The sequence below is a fragment of the Typopeltis vanoorti genome, chromosome 9 (genome assembly GCF_054136105.1).
Source record: "Typopeltis vanoorti isolate ZY-2024b chromosome 9, IOZ_Tvanoo_1.0, whole genome shotgun sequence".
NCBI classification, from domain to species: Eukaryota; Metazoa; Arthropoda; class Arachnida; order Uropygi; family Thelyphonidae; genus Typopeltis; species Typopeltis vanoorti.
Genome location: NC_143557.1, coordinates 68680095 through 68697966, shown reverse-complemented (window position 1 = coordinate 68697966; position 17872 = coordinate 68680095). Strand labels below are relative to the sequence as shown.

Genomic DNA, 17872 nt, shown 5'->3' with positions numbered 1-17872 from the left:
AATGGATCCTGATAAAGTGTGAGCTGATTGGATAAATTAGGATATTTGGTTGGCCAAAGTCACTTACCTTGGTTATTAATTTTATTAGGGATCCAAATGGAAAACTGGGAGAAAACCTCATACAGCCTTTTAATGAATGTGGAGTGTCGATAGAGGCTTCCAACCTAAAGTCCAATTCACAAATCGCCAGCCTAGCTTTGTATTTAGGTAGATACACAAAGCTGGGCTGGCAATTTGTGAATTGTCTGACCAAAGGGTATTCTTATTGGCTTAAGCCAAAATAAAATGATGGGACAAATGACGGAATTTCATGCTGGCTGGAGCATCAGCCAAATAAACAAGCCACACTGTTTTCATCAGAGAATCAGGATAAACAGCAAAAATAGTCAGCTACACTTGAAAATACTCCAACTGAATCATCAGAGATCAAGAGTGGTACCATCAACATAAAAAAAAAAAAAAAATGGAACTAGCAGAAAAATTGGATCAGTGTCAGTTTCTTATCTTTGATAAGAAAATTATTGATGGAGAGCTGGTAATAATGAAATCTTAATCATGTATTACTGTCACAGTATTCTGTACACCCCCATGAGGATACATATCAGAATTTGATCATTTTTTTCTTCATTCTGGTGTTTAGGCTTATACGTTGATTCTCATGCATCATGTTGTTTCAGAAAATTGACAAGGTAGAGTAGATAACTAAATAAGGTCCATTTTAAGCCTAGTATACAAGACCTCATGCCCATCAACACTGACCTAATGGTTTGACATCTCCTCCTTATTCACAAAAATTTCACTTAAGGATGTCTTATCTCTTATCCCAGCAGAATTTCCTCCTGATATTTCACCATGTTTCAGTTCACCATGAATTCAGGCTATTTTGTTTGACAAGGAAAAATTCTACAAACAAACAGAGAGAACAGTCATAGGCTCCCCTCTTCCTCCCCACAACCCCCACCTGGATTTCATGGAGATATTTGAAAAGAATGAATTCTTCCCCCTTTAAATCCACTATTTGGATATGCTATGTAGACAATGTTTTTGCAATTTGGCCATATGGGCTGGACCTTACACACTTTTCTATTTCGTTTGAACATCCAACATCAAAGGATCCAATTCACAACAGAAACAGAAAGTAACAACAGTTTGCCCTTCATATAAACAACGGTTACAAGACAACCAAATAGATCTGTGACCTTTCACATCTACAGAACCCCCCCCCCACACACACACAGGTAAATACATCCATCAACAGTTGCATCACACCTCCCGACTCCCAACAATACGGGAACTATAAACACCTTATTCCACAGGGCAAAATTAATTTGCTTTGATAACAATGCACCCGCTACAGAACTCACCAATATAAAAAAAAAAAAAACTTTTCTGGCCAACAGCTACACCTCCCATCAGATAAAAAGAATTCTTTCACCATATACCATACTTCTCCAAATATAGATTACAGCAAATTCATCACCATCCCTTATATTCATGGTGTCTCAGAAAAGGTGGCCAAGATCTTTAAAAAAGTACAATCTGGTGACAACTTATAAACCACACAGAAAGCTAGCAATCCTTATTCGCTCTCCCAAAGCCCAGCTATGGATTTACCTGGAGTGTACCAGGTACTCCTGCAGTTGCAACCATTCATACTTTGGCCAAACAGGCAGGACAGCCAACATCTGTATATCAGAACACAAGAACTACATCCATTTCCACCACTATGGCTACTCCGGATTAGCAGATCATGCCCTGGATTCTCAGCACAGGAGCTGTTGAAAAAAAAAAAAGCCACTTTACTCCATGAAGCAAATTTAATTTTCAGAGGCTTTTCCTTGAATCTACTGCAGCTCTTACCAACTACCCAACCTAAACAAATATGGCTGTATCAAATGGGCTTTCATATGGGAAATCCTCATCAGCAGACATTCAGTCCAATGGCCAAGAACACCTAGCCAAAGCCAATAGGTGGTGTGATTATAGGAATTAAGGTCATCTTGTATTAAGGTCATCTCGGCTTAACAATGAAAAAACGAATGTATAATTTTAAAATTCTTTTTATTTTTCAACATAATCTCCCTTAAGACTAATAAATTTATTCCAGCAATGCTCCAGTGCCATTATCCCATCTATAGCTGCAATCACCTCTTGATTCGAAGAAAAACGCTGACTAGTGAGGAAGAGTTTTAGTTTCGGGAAGAGATAGACGTCAGAGGGAGCTAAATCTGGGGAATAGGGTGGATGTTCCAACAATTCATAGTGCAGATCCCTTAATTTTCCCATTGCCAAAACACCTTTGTGGGCAGGTGCATTGTCCTGATGAAAGATGAGTTTTTTCTTCTGCAAATCGGGTCTTTTCTCACAAATTTTTTCGTCTACTCTGGTTAAAAGATTGGAATAATATTCCCCAGTTATTGTTTTACCCTTTACAAGATAATTAATAAACAAAATGCCTTTAGCATCCCAAAACATTGATGCCATGACCTTTCCTGCTGATGGAACCGACTTTGTCTTCTTTGGCAAACAACCTGTAAAATCTGTTGTAAGAAAAATTAATAATTTGCTATGTTTAATTTGCGCAACTGATTTTCCACAATGTTATTTTTCTCAGTATTTCCTAATATTTAAAATGTACTGAGAAAATATTATGTGCTGAATATAATGTTATAAGAATTGCTGTAAAAGTGTATATAGGTTGACTTATAATAAAATTAGTTTAATCCTTTATCCAAGTGTGAGCAAACAAAGTTTGCGCCTGAAGTATCTTCAGGACTAGGGTAAAGTGATACAACACCAGGGCAACTCGTTGCAAAGGTGGAGAAAGCTACCAACACTCCTAACTCAGTATCTCCTATAATGCAAAACACATCTCCTTGCGGATATGTCTAATGTTATGCATTAAAGGAAGGGCCACTACCCAGACTAGTTTCGACCTTTATTGAGGTCTCTTCAGTGGGAGCCAGGCCCTAGTGGAAATACCAAGCAGAAGCATTAGCAGGTCATCTCTACCTATAGGAGTTGCCAAATGGTGTGCCACCCTTTTTTAATAAATTACTCTGGATTTAGAGAAAGATGTTGAAAGTTTATTTTTTCACTTGGTTAGAGTATAATAAAATTAGTTTAATCCTTTATCCAAGTGTGAGCAAACAAAGTTTGCGCCTGAAGTATCTTCAGGACTAGGGTAAAGTGATACAACACCAGGGCAACTCTTTGCAAAGGTGGAGAAAGCTACCAACACTCCCAACACTCCTAAGGATTAAACTAATTTTATTATACTCTAACCAAGTGAAAAAATAAACTTTCAACATCTTTCTCTAAATCCAGAGTAATTTATTAAAAAAGGGTGGCACACCATTTGGCAACTCCTATAGGTAGAGATGACCTGCTAATGCTTCTGCTTGGTATTTCCACTAGGGCCTGGCTCCCACTGAAGAGACCTCAATAAAGGTCGAAACTAGTCTGGGTAGTGGCCCTTCCTTTAATGTAACATTAGACATATCCGCAAGGAGATGTGTTTTGCATTATAGGAGATACTGAGTTAGGAGTGTTGGTAGCTTTCTCCACCTTTGCAACGAGTTGCCCTGGTGTTGTATCACTTTACCCTAGTCCTGAAGATACTTCAGGCGCAAACTTTGTTTGCTCACACTTGGATAAAGGATTAAACTAATTTTATTATACTCTAACCAAGTGAAAAAATAAACTTTCAACATCTTTCTCTAAATCCAGAGTAATTTATTAAAAAAGGGTGGCACACCATTTGGCAACTCCTATAGGTAGAGATGACCTGCTAATGCTTCTGCTTGGTATTTCCACTAGGGCCTGGCTCCCACTGAAGAGACCTCAATAAAGGTCGAAACTAGTCTGGGTAGTGGCCCTTCCTTTAATGCATAACATTAGACATATCCGCAAGGAGATGTGTTTTGCATTATAGGAGATACTGAGTTAGGAGTGTTGGTAGCTTTCTCCACCTTTGCAACGAGTTGCCCTGGTGTTGTATCACTTTACCCTAGTCCTGAAGATACTTCAGGCGCAAACTTTGTTTGCTCACACTTGGATAAAGGATTAAACTAATTTTATTATACTCTAACCAAGTGAAAAAATAAACTTTCATAGGTTGACTTAATTGTAAAACTTGGTAGGGATTAGCAAGATTAGCAATGAGAAATATCTGCCAAAGGTCGTGAGGCTAAAATGTTGTTAATGAAACGGGCAGCATTGACGTCATAATGCTATAGGCTCATCCCGGAAAAGCAGACCAAGAGAACGAATAAGTATGATATATAAGGAGCTTGTAGCTCTTAGTGAGCTCCTTTTTTGGCTTGCTTTTCTCCTATCGTCGTCAAGGCCTTTTCCTGTGGTCGTCGGCAAGTCTCCCACAGTTGCAGGCTGTGTTCCCGATGTCAGCCGTATTCCTGTAACCGGCCGTTCCCCAGGCTAGAGAGTCGAAAGTGTCCCATCTGAGAACTTCCGATCTCGGCAGTATCTTGATGAGGCAGATTCTATAAAACTACTGCCAGCATAAGTCCTAGCAGCAAGAAGAAATTTTCCAGGAAAAGAATGGTCAAATCCTGAGGTGGTTTTGGGACAGTTCATGCTTGGTTATGTGAGTAAGCAACAGCTTTTATATTTTTGTTAAAGTGTGTATCGGAATTGATTGTGTTGCTTTAGTGTTTGTAAACGGGCGGTTTCTAAATAAAAAGTGTTGTGGGAAAATATCATGTTTATTTATGCGTTTGGATATTGAATGTGTATTTAATTGTAAGATAGGAAATAGTGCTAATAAGGAGTGTATGTAGCTAGACAAGATATAAATTGCTACTTTTAAAAGCTGAGTTTATATTACTTGTGATCACAGTGCACAAATTTTGTATAGAAATGTCACAGGAAACTTCCTTATAAAGTAACTTAGTGCTAAATACACTGTGAGCTTTATTGTATGAATTTTACATTCTAATGTGTGTTTAATGGTTGTGTGGTTTAATTTCTCAGTAATTTATGTCCTTTGTAATTATTGTCTTAGCAAATAAAATAAATGTTGTGTTTTTGTAATTACCTGGTCTGTTTTCCTTAGGCAATGCACTATCTCTAAAAATAAAAATTGCAAACGTGCGGGCATAACAAAGTCACGACCTGCATTTTAGAGAATCAGTATATATGTTTTGCGAATATTTTCTGTTTTTCCAACCGCCATCTTTCTAACAATATCCAATCAAATTAGGTGGCGCAGTTGAAAATAAAAAATAAATTTCCTAATTTGACTTTGTGCGTGAGTGGGAGACTGCATACATTAAACTAACTAATATCAATAAGTTTGTCTAATAGCAGGGGGAGGGACAGAAATAGGTCACAAAAGGATTAACTTGGAGAGGCTTATGTTTAAAGTAGAGATAGCCTAAACATAGTGAGTTTGAATTGAATGAATAAAGTAAAGTAAGGTCAAGTTAAGATAAAAATAAATGAATATAAGTAAACTAAAAATAAAATAAGTAAATAAATAAAGAATAACAATTTTACAAACTGGCTTCTGTCCACTGATTTGACTGCTGTTTGGATTGTGGTGTGTAATAGTGAATCCAAGTCTCATCTATAGTAATAAATCGATGCACAAAATCAGTTTTATTCTTGTTAAAACGCTTCAAGCACTTTGACTCGTTGGTCATCCAATACCATATCGTGCACTTGATCAATGATTTCTGGTGTTGTTACACTTTATGGACATCCTTCACGTGGATCATCTTCAAGGCTGGTACGGCCATGTTTAAACTCGGCAGCCCACCTCTTAATTGTCGAAAACGAAGGAGAAGAGCGCCCATAAACGTTTATGAACTTCGAATCAATTTCTTTTGCTATTAAACCTTCATTTACAAAGAATTTTATAACCACACAATACTCAATTTTATCCATTTCAAGAAATACAGACAACATTTTTGCTTCAGACAGCTGTATAAAACAAACTACTTGATAGAATGACTTGCAATTTCACAGGGATGCTTATAACAGATTACCAACTTAGAAAAAAAAAATCTTGCAGATAGTGTTGCCATCTATGGTCAAGGCAGAGAACTTTTCAGACCACCCTCGTATCTCTCCTGTTCCATTTTTGTTACTGAAGTGTGCCTACATACAAGTGTTTGATACTAGTATATTAATCCATGAAGATGCCAATTTAACATTGATGAAAAAGAAGTAATAATTCAAATAATTTAGTTATCTACTCTATGTTGTCAATTTCCAGAAACAAAACAATGCATCTTCTTCTTCAGTTAACAAAAAAAGACAAACTATTGTTTTGTACAGGAATTTCAGCAAATTGTAGAGATATTTAAATATCTTTACATAATTTTGTTTATAAAAGTTGTTTATTGTTAGTTTAGTTAATTAAAATTGGAATAAAAGATGTGTAAAAATATTGTTATGTTGACCAGATTTTGTTTGTCAAAACAATATTCTGCTGTAAGAAGAATGTAACAGTGCTTGTAGTTTTGCTATTGATGGATGAATAGCAAGACCATCAAGCCTAACCATGCCTCATTTAAGTTACCAATAGAAACAGTCCTTCGTTTAGCAGCAATTAGGACTGGCAACATGTACATGCCTTTCTACATTGTTGGAATTAAAATACCAGTAGATGTTATTTATGCTGGCTATATAAAATAGGCATCAAATAGAAAAGATGCATCATCTTGGGTGTACTGATGATATCCTATCTGTCATTACTGAATTACTGTGATACCTGGCCATTGTGATGTCATTCATGCAGTTGCAAATCAGAGAGAATATAAAGCATGCCATACTGTGATATGAAGTGAACAGCTTATGGGCAGGAGAAGGAGAATGGCTGGAAAGATAGAGAGAAGAAAGGAGTGTTGTAATGATTCCCTTTAAGAAATAAAGAAAATAAATGAATGAATGGCAATTTTTTTCAGATTCTTATTATTTAAACTCCAGTTGAGAAGTTAATGTATCTACGCTGTTGTGAATTTTGTTTGTGACTGAAGATTAGAAATGAAGCCATTCTCTGTGTTTATTGAACTGACAGCTGTCACGTAAAAACACAGGAACATTCCAAAATAGTTGTATTCTATTCCATTGCTGGATAGCTGAAGATTATGAAATGAATGCTCTTGAAAGCCTGCTTTAAACAAAAGCTGAATATGCCTAGAGTAAAGCATAGTTGAAAGTATAACTTATAACTTGTAAATTTCTGTGTAACTGAATGCAAGGAGATTTTTGTTGTTGCTGTTTCCTTTAGAGAACTTCCGTTATTTCAAAATACTTAAGGATTGATGAGAAAGATGAGTTTTGGGTTTCAAGAGCAAAATGAGCAAGTGTTTTTTTTAACCTACAGCACATCAGTGCCCATGTACGAGGTGCAGATAAGAGTCGAGAAAGAAGAAACCTATTGATATTCTTCTTAAAGAGCTGTAGGTTGAAATTGTTGGAAAACATATCATGGGAAAGGCTGTTCCTGAGGACAGAGGTAGATGGAATAAATGAGGAAGAGGAAAAGCAGGTTTTTTTTTTTTTTTTTTACAGGTATAATGAGTTTGCAGTTGTACTGTACAGGGATGCCGGACAGCAGCTGCTCGTTTTAACAGGCCTAACAGCGAGTGAAGGAATGAGGTTTGCCAATTCATTGGAACAGTGACCATGGAAGTACCTTAGAAGTGACAGAGCCGAAACAATGCACCATTGAGGGAGGGGTCATTTATGGCCCCCGAATTGCTGAACTGCTCTGGACAGCATCAAGAATCTTTAAGGTTTTAGATGTGTCACAACAAATGTGTGAACAGTATTCTACGGGTGGGCATATTTAGGCTTTACATACACTGCTTGAAAATAAGTTAACGGACACCCATGAGCAAAATGCAGTATAAATTGAAGAAATATGACGCTCCCAACTCAGTCAACTTTACAGGTGAAATAGCTGCAGGAAGGGAATTGATGGAGTTTGAAAGAGGCATTGTGATAGGATGCAATGTTGCAGTCCTAGCTGTTTGACAAATTGGGTCATCTCAGGTCAACAATCAGTGATACCATACTGACCGAACATCAAAATTAAGGATTTTCATTTTGTACAATAGGTGTAACACCTCATACAACACTGGATGTAGATTATATATAGGAGAAGAGATAGCCTGTAAAGGGCTCAATGAATCCGTATAAATTACACATTTTTGGTAGCAGTTTTCTTTTATATGCACAAGTGCAAGCTGAATGGGCATGCAACTCTGCTGTAACTGCTGCAATCAAGTGAGATCTGGTTGGAGATAATAATGTCAGGCAGCATAGCTAACAGCAGTATCAGTTCTTAAACCATCAGTATAGATAGGAAAGAAATCAGAGTGGGCTGCTCTGTGTGCATTAAACAATTGCAGGTAGACAGATGATGGATTATGAGACTTCTGCAGCTAACAAAGTGAGAGGTTGCAGGATGGAGTGCAAATCTACCATGGAGGAATGCAGTTATGTTTAGTGTAGGCAATGTTGTCAACATTCATATCAACAGCTTGCACAGTCTCTTTAACAAACATACCAAAAGGATGTATGGCAGTCTGAAATGTGTGATATTGAGCTTCCCAATGCAGAAAAAAGAGACTAGTCCATGTAGGATGATCTGGGAGAGACTTTATCTTTAGGACATAATTAAGAGACAACTGTTTCCTTCTAAGTGATAGAGCCAGTTCATTTACTTTAATTTATTTTAATATAACGACTTTGAGTGGGTGATGTGTGAAAGGCACAAGTAGCTATCCATATACCCTGATGATGGATGGGATCCAACCATTGCAGGTTACTCTGTCTTGCAGAATGAGAGGCTTGTGACCCATAATCCAGTTTTGAACATATAAATGCAAGATAAAGATGGAGCAATGAATATTGATCAGCACTCCATTCAGTAGAAGATAGAGCGTGAAGGAGGTCCAACGCTCTCTTGCACTTTTCTTTTATTTGATGAATGTGTGCAAGGAATGTAAGTTTTCTGTCAAAGATGAGGTCCCAAGAACTTGGCTTCTGTAGCTACTGGAATAACAATTCATCCCATTCTTAATTCAGGTTATGGATAAAGAGTGAGTTTTCAAAGTGTACACAGACACTCTTTTTCTGTTGAAAACTTGAACCCACAGAGAAACATGATCAATTGCTTGCTGAAGTTGTCTTTCAATTACCCTCAATTACTGTTATGAGAGTGACAGTAAATTGTGAAGTCAACATATAGAGTATTGTCTACAGTGAGAGGAAGCTGTTCAGTGAAGTTAACTTTAATAGCAAAAAGTGTCGCACTTAAGACAGAGCCTTGGGGAACACCCTGTTCTTGATGATATGGTCAAGATAGCGTACTTCCCACTCTGACTTGGAACGTTCACCTGGACAGAATGTTTTTAATAAATACAGGAATGTGTCTTTTGAGACCCAGGTTATAGAAGTCTTTTAATATGCCATATCTCCATGCTGTGTCATAAGCTTTTTTCATCTCAAAGAAAAATGAAACAATATGTTCTTGCGTCAGAAATGCATCTCTTATAAAAGTTTCTAAATGAACCAAATGGTTCTAAAGTTGAACAATGTGTACAGAACCCACATTGTGTATTAGAGAGAAAATCGTTGCTTTCTAAATACCAGAGAAGTCTGGCATTAACCATTTTCTCTAGTACCTTACAAAGACAGCTAGTCAGAGCAATAGGTGGATAATTATTTGCTTGTGTTGGATCCTTTCCTGGTTTTGGGATTCTTGACATAATTGGAAACTCTTCCTCTGCAAGTATTCTGTTCTATATTAAGAGAAAGACATCCACAGAAGATGATGGTAGATGTTTTATCATTTCGTAATGAATGTCATCAGGCATACTGCACTAGACAGTAGGTGAGACAGTAAAAGAGCTCTTTTTAGTTCCTCGTTAACAATGGCCTGATTGTAGGACTCAAACCCATTCGTAGAAAAATTTAGCCTTTGTTTCTCTTGCTGTTCTTTCAGTATTAAAAATTCAGGAGGATGTGAAGCTGTTGCTGAGATTCTGGAAAAATTTTCCCCCAAAGTGTCTGCAATAGCTTTGGGATTTGCAATAACACTTCAATTACGGTCTAAGGTAGACAAACAGTGTGTTCTATATCTACCTTTCATTTTCTGGATTTTATCCATACAATTTTTGGACTGATCATTTGATTAATTGATGTGGTAAATTGGATCCATGATTGTTTTTGACTCTGACATTTCACATAATGCATTGGCCTGAGCACATTTAAAAGCTATTAAGTTTGATGTGGTATCTATGAAATATATCCCATGATCTTTTTTGGCTATCTGACATTCTGGGGGTCCACCACTCGATTTCCACTCTGTCCACTGCTTTGGATAGAGTGGAAATCGAGATGATTTTTTGGGATGGAGGCTGTTGCTGCCTGGACAATGCACTCTGTTTTATATACTTTACTGCTTCATTGATAGGTGTTTGACTGATGATATCAGCATTAAATTTTGCAAGATGAGAAAAAGTGTTCCAGTCAGCCTGGTCCATTTTCCATATAGGCTTTTCTGTTTGGGTGAACATGGTTCCTATGAAGACATTGTGCAAGGAATAGGAAAGTGATTGCTTCCATATATGTTATCTTCGACATCCCACGTGAGCAGCGAAACAATGGAAGGGAAGCAGATTGTATGATCAATTGCAGAATATGAGCAGGTAGGTATATGGAAGAAAGTATTGAGTCTATTATTCAAGAGCAAGAGGTCATTATTATCAAGGATTCTTTCAACGATTCAACCTCGCCTATTTGTGTTAGTGCTACCCCACAGAGTATTGTGACCAGTGATCATTAAAGTCACCCATCAAATGTATGGGTTCAGGCAGTTGCAAGATAAGGTTATCAAGATCAATTTCATTTAACTCAGCACTCGGTGGTAAATAAATTGAACATACTATAATAAGAAATCCCACAGAGAGGCAAACTACTACTGCTTCCAGAGCAGTATTAAGTTGGACATGATGGAAAGGAATATGACTGCCCACTAGGATAGCTACTCTTCCATGAGCAGGACCACTTCCGGTTCTGTCTTTATGTACAACAGTGAAATTCGTAAAGGTAGGGTCCTCATCAGGTCTTACATACATTTCCTGTAGACAGGAACAGAAAAGTCTGTGTTTCTGCAACAAAATCTTGATATCATCAATATTCTGGCAAAATCCATGACAGTGCCATTGTAAAAATTTTCCTATTGTTTTGGCTTGATAGACTTGTCTGGTTTTTGGGAGGTTTACCTTTATCAGATTTATATTTATCAACTGTTTCTGTGAAGTATGGCAGCCAGTGGCCATTTCTTCCTCTGGTAAAATATTCAATACGTCCAATGTGTTAGGGTCAGTTGGCAAATTTAATTTACTTTCAGTGGTTACTGAGGTATCCATTTTTTTCTGTGGGGATGCCTGGTGATTCTTTAAGTGATATCTTTGCCATTATTTTTTTGACAAGTGGGTTCTCATCGAATGGGATCATTTTTGGAGTTGTCTCTGGAGTAAGGCCATAGGTCATGTGATTGATGCACTCAACAGAGAAGCACTTGCAATCATAAAGTTCAGGTATGGTGAAATTATCAGATGACAAAAAAGACATGTTTTCAGTTGCTGTTGGCATTTTCTTAATTGTTACCTTCTCTGCATACGAGGATCTCAGAGTCAGAGTAGGTGTGGTGGTGGCTACCTTTCTTTTTGAAGCCTGATATGTTTTGTGCTGTTTTCATTTTTTGTATTTCTTTTTCATCTTTCCACTTCTGACATGCATGAGAGTAAGCTGGATGATCTCAGTGACAGTTGACACATTTAGCTTTTTTTTTTGCATAGCAAGATTTGTTATCATGCTCTTTACTACCACATCAGGAACAGGTAGTAGAACCATGACAGGCAGTTTGGGCATGTCCATATCTCTGACATTTAAAGCATCTTAGTGGGTTAGGGATGTACATTCTAACAGGACAGCTCAGATACCCTGCTTTTACAACATTTGTAAAAGCAGGGTATCACACCTGTCACTTCCTGATCTTTAAGCTCTGAACATATCTCCTCATCAGGAACATCAAGGAGATCCCATTCTAATATCACTCCTCTACAGGAATTGAGTGTTCTGTAAGTATTGTTATTGGTATTCACCCCATTGATGTTGCTCCCAGTAGTTTCTTGGAATGTTACTGCCACAATGTTTCTACAAGAATATCACCAGAAAGTGTCCACGCAGTTAGCCTAGTGGCTATGCGCTTCGCAACCATATGCCTGGGGAAGGAGTGTCCTAGGTTCGATTCCCGTCAATGATGTGAGGAGCTTAAGAATCTTCCTCGGCCATAGCCAAGTTAGTCGGTCTTGGACGTGGACTGCAGGCCCGCCCCCCCAGTTTATCTGGGGTTTTTCCTCCCGCAAGCAGGCAAACCGGCCCCATGAACACACATGGATACAGTCAGGAATACTTAAGACAATCCCTCCAGCCATAGGTCTGAATTGTCAGCTATGCCAGTCCGAAGCCCAGATAAAAATAGGGAGGGGGTTGAGGTGGTGGTGTACCTTCCCATAAAAGGGGTTTACGGCCATTGAATCACCATACGAAATGAAATGAAAACCAGAAGGTAATTTCTTAACAGTTTTGGGAGGTCCTGCTAGTCCTTCTAAACCCTTTCAAATAAAGAATGGTGATATTTTCCCCATTGGCTTTTCACCTTGCATGAATGATTACTGGTATATTTATACTAGTATCATATATAATTTGTTTCTTACTTCTGTTACCAAATGCTGTATCTACGGTATCAGTACTTGTTTGGGAATAAGAATTCATGTTCAAGGAGTTTTTGGTTCAGCACCAGAGCTACCCACCAACCACAGAGCCACACACACACACAGACGCCCACTGACCAGCAAGCAATGACTGCACTCAGGAGTTGAATGCCAAGGCTACCCCGGAAGCTATGTCAGCACTACAGCAAGCTTAGGATCATGACCCTGGATCATGGGGTGAGAGACTTACTGCAACACCATTACCTTTGAAGGCAATGGTGTTGCAGAACTGCATGTCTTTCTGAAGCAGAGGTCAAAGTAGTGCAAGACTACCAAGATCCCCCCCCCACACACACACACCCTTTCTGGATGTTCACAGGTCACACCACATGGTAAACACGATGACAGGGCATTGGATCCCAGTGATGGAGTTGGAGTTCTGGAAAAAAGGATAGTAAAAAAGACTCGAGAGAAGTAGAACAAAGAATAAGGGAAGAAAAGTAAAGAAAAAGAGGAAGAATGAAAAGGACGTGCCACTACTGGGAGGTACCCTCCCCCATGAATGGGTGCCCCACATGGAGAGGGATGAAACTGAATATCATTAAGAATTACAAAGGTGAAATTGAATATTTTTAAGAATTACAAAGGTGATCAACACACTGCAAGGCTATTACATGATTTTAAGCTGGCTATGAATATAATTGTTAATGATGAGTTTGCACTAAAGAACATTTTAAATGATCTGAATAATTAAAATTCACTATTATAACTGTTTTAAAATTATGTTTAAAATTTATGATTCTCTTAATTTCTCATTTGCATGAATATTTTATTTTAAATATGCTTTTTTTTTAGCACTTAACATTACATTATATTCTAGCTAATATGGGACATTGGCTTTGGAGCCCAATCTGACTTATGCAAGTTTCAACTTGTGGAGAGCCCTCAGAAATGCAATCCACCCCATATAGAAGGAATCAAATGTTTAGTAGCTGTAGTTTTTACCATTCAGAACATTGCTTGACATAATTTACTGAGGAATATCTAAGATTTATTATTATATGTGACTTTTTTCAAATAATTTACATATTAAATGAATCATATAATCAATACATACCTATTAAAGTGTGATTTGAAGATGATAATTTCACTCCACCAGCTGACATTGCTGCCTCCTCAAGTGTTGGCAGTGGCAAATCACTATTTTCATCTTCGAGTGGTAGAAGCCCATTTACTGTTTAAAAGTAATTTAAGTTATATTCACGGTTTATTCCCAAATAATTAATTATACTTAAAAACTACTATGTGAATAACAAAAGAGAGGAAATAAAGTGAGATTGTGCTATAATAGATGACGGCTGGTGGATTATATATGTTTAAATTGTATATACCAATTGTAAGAGTGATAATACAATTTGACATTTTATAACCTGAATGCTGCAATTTCTAGAGGATTCAGTTATCATGGCTAACCTTAAATTAATATAACAGAGGTTAAAAGACTTACTTTTTATCCCACAAATGCAGCATAACTAATTTTAAAGGACTGTAAATGCATTTTCACATTCAAATTCTTTGAATATGTTTCATGCTTTCTAGTTGTAATTTTGATCAATCGCTTTACACTGGATGCTAACACAGTTACCAAAAAAAGCCAATCCCCTCAATTCTAACTTTTCCTTTAATTCTTTTGAGAATTTCGGTAAACATATGCCTCTTACTATTCCAAACCAACATAATTCAATGCTTCCTTGGATTTTTTTTTTTTTTTTTTTTTTTTTTGCTAGAAAGGTCAAAAGAATCTTGACTTTCATTTTCAGAAACTTCAAACTTAGCCTCAAATCATTCATAAATGGGATGCTGATAACTTCAATAGTAAGAAAACTCACTCCTATCTTATTTTTCATTTATATATGCGTATGGCTACATGAAAACAGGTAAGTGAAAAGTACAATCACAATTTCCAGAAAACAAATGATGAAAATCTTAACATATAAAAGTTCATTACATAAAAGGCACAACCTGTTTTCTCAGTCTTTCCTTTTTTTTTTTAAATTATAAAGCAAAAGTAACTTGTCATAATTAAGCCAGGGACATTATTGTTCTGCTGCACCAAGTATGACAAGGCTGCATGTTCTCACAACACTTCACAACATAAAAGTAGCTGTATCCGAGGTTTAAGTAGAGAGCAGTTGTGTCTTGTGTGAGAAAACTTGATCCGTTAGAGGAGGCCCATTTCACACTGTATCATCATCTTCTAACATGAGGAGGAGTTCTGCTGATAGTATGACGAGGACTATGAGAGTAACTACGAGAATAACGTCTTTGTGGTGAGACAGGACCATGATCTTCTGTTTCCTCCATAACCACCGCCACACCAACTACAGGTCAAGGTCCAGGCTGGAAAGGCAATTCAAGGCTTCATCCGTCACCTTGTGGATGTCCTGTAGGCCACCACCGTGAAATTGGCACCTTGAACAGTCGTACACAATTTATTTTTACTTTTATTTTTCATAAAAAGTATTGAATAAAAAATAATCTTTTTCTTCAAGTCTCATCCAGATGATACCCAGAGCTCTAAACAAAATAAGATTTCTTTTCTTGAGATAACTCTCCTTGACTCACTTTCTTTCACGCAAGCATTCAGTATCTATTTTCCATGGTTGCTGTTCATCAGAATTGGTGCCAATAACTTCCACAGTTCCTTTTAACTTTATTTAGGAACATGCAGTGGCTAATCACCACTCTTCATAGTCCCACTCCAGGCTAGAAGAACAAATTTTTCTGTTTTTCTTCCTCTTAGTTCATTCCCTCAACTAAGGAAAAGCCACCTTTCTCATGTATTTACTAAACAACATGATCTGCAAATCTTCAAATTCAATGTTAACAATTTTCTTCTTCAACTTAACACCCATCCACAGTACTAATATAGTAGCGCCTCTGTAGCTCAGTCGGTAAAGACAAAGCCCTCTGGTCGGAAAAACCTGGGTTCGATTCCTGTCCATGACGTGAGGAACTTTTATCTGGTCTCTTCTGACTAAAAGTGAGTTAGCCAGTCTCATACAGAGAGAGAGAAGGATTTTTCACCCAGAAACTCAGGTTTTTTGTCCCCCAGAATAGGCAAACCAGCCCCATGAACATACATGGATCTACAACCATCAATACTTACCCCCCCCCCAACGAGGGGGCTCAACTCATCCTAAAGGGATGGGGGAAAACTCCGTACAAATAAATAAAAATAAATGTATAAAGAACTAGTAAACTACAGATTGAACAGCCTCGCATGAATGAAAGAGATTACCATAAAACAAATTCAAAGGTATATATATATATAGTTCATCTGAGCAGGCATTTTTAATTCTACCACTCTATCCTGGTGAAGATTGCTATTTGTTTAAACACAAATAGCAATTTTCGCCATGGTACTATATAATTTGAAGGACTGCTCATTGATTGCAATACTATTCAACAAGAAATTTTAAACAGATTGGTGAATGAAAATTAATGCTGAACAAAACAGTTGTTTTAGGGAAAAACAGTTCCATGCTGAAAAAAAAAATAAAATAAATAAAATATTGATAAAAATCATAGACTTTTATATCTCAAATGTATGATATCAAAATTTTTAGTTTAAATACTATTATTATTATTATGGCTATCTCCATGGAGTCAGACTCATCGCAGTAGACCCAAACTATCAAAATAATATCTATCATATCTCTTCTTGAATTCATTTACAGACGAGGAACTCACAACTGAGTCAGGCAATGCATTCCACTTATTCACCACCCTCCAGGCAAAAAACCTCATTCTCACACCCTTGTTAACCACACCTTTCCTTAATTTCCAGGGATGACCTCTTGTTTCTTTCATCACTATCACACAGCTGAAATATTTTCCCTTGTATCAATCTTATAAAAACCATTTAGTAATTTAAATGTTTCTATCATATCCCCTCTTCTCCACCTATCAACCAACCTCTGCAATCCACAAGCTCCCACTCTATCAATGTAGGGAGCATTTTTTACATCACTCACCAACTTGGTCACTTTTCTCTGAACCCTCTCCACAACCTCCTCATCTTCAAGGAATTCAGATGACTAAACTTGAGCACAATAATCCAAATTTGAAAGTATCAAAGCCTTAGAAAGGGGAATAATAGCCTCTTTATCTCTGGATGTGAGTGTGTTCTTCAATCACCAAGTAATCCTGTGTGCAATCTTAGACACCTTAGCAATGTGCCCTCTGAACTTTATCTCCCTATCCACCAACACCCCCAAGTCCCTAGCCTCATCAATCTCTTGGAGTACCATTCCATCAATGTAGTACCCAGCTGGTAATCTTTTAATCCCAAAATGCATAACTTTACACTTTTCCACACTAAACTGACATCCATTAACTTTTGCCAATTTTGCCAGCTTATTTAATTGTCATGCAAACTCTCAACATTAGCTTGATTTTTTATTGCGCTACCCAACTTTGCATCATCAGCAAACAACTGCATATCTCCCTTCAAGCTATTTCCTATATATTTATGTACAAATTAAACAATAATGGCCCCCAAGCACAGAGCCCTGAGGCACACCACTGGTTACCTGCCTCATCCTGGACTCTGCGCCTCCATAATACACACACACTTTTTGGTACCATTCTCTTATCCATATCATCAGTTTAGTATTCATCCTCATCTGCTCCAATTTGTACAACAGTATTCCATGGGGTATCATGTCAAAAGCCTTAGCAAAATCCGGAGGTACCACTCTGTAGCCATTTCCTTTGTCCAACTCAGATGTTATTCTATTATAAAAAGTTAATAAATTGCTAAGGCAGGATCAACCTTTAATAAAACCATGTTAGCCCCTTATAGAGTTTCATATTCTGATCTACCCATTCTTGAATTTTGTCTTTAACCAACTTTTCCAATACTTTTACCACCACACCCGAGATGGTGATTGGTCTGTAATTAACTACCGCAGTCTTAAAGCCACCTTCATGCAAAGGAACTACTTTGCCTTCCTTCCACTCACTAGGGACCATACCAGAGTTCAAACTTAAGTTAAATAACCATGTAAGAGGCGATGACAATTTCTTTGCACATTCACGCAACACCATGA

General features: G+C 37.4%; 1 protein-coding gene across 1 annotated transcript in view; it reads right to left on the bottom strand.

Annotated features, from left to right (window-relative positions):
* RecQ4 (RecQ4 helicase) overlaps positions 1 to 17872 on the bottom strand; it is a 261720-nt gene that overhangs the window by 208846 nt on the left and 35002 nt on the right. Inside the window, exon 3 of the mRNA XM_090397875.1 lies at positions 13876 to 13992. Within this exon, the coding sequence (XP_090254001.1) occupies positions 13876 to 13992 (117 nt within the window). The remainder of the gene's footprint in view (positions 1 to 13875; positions 13993 to 17872) is intronic.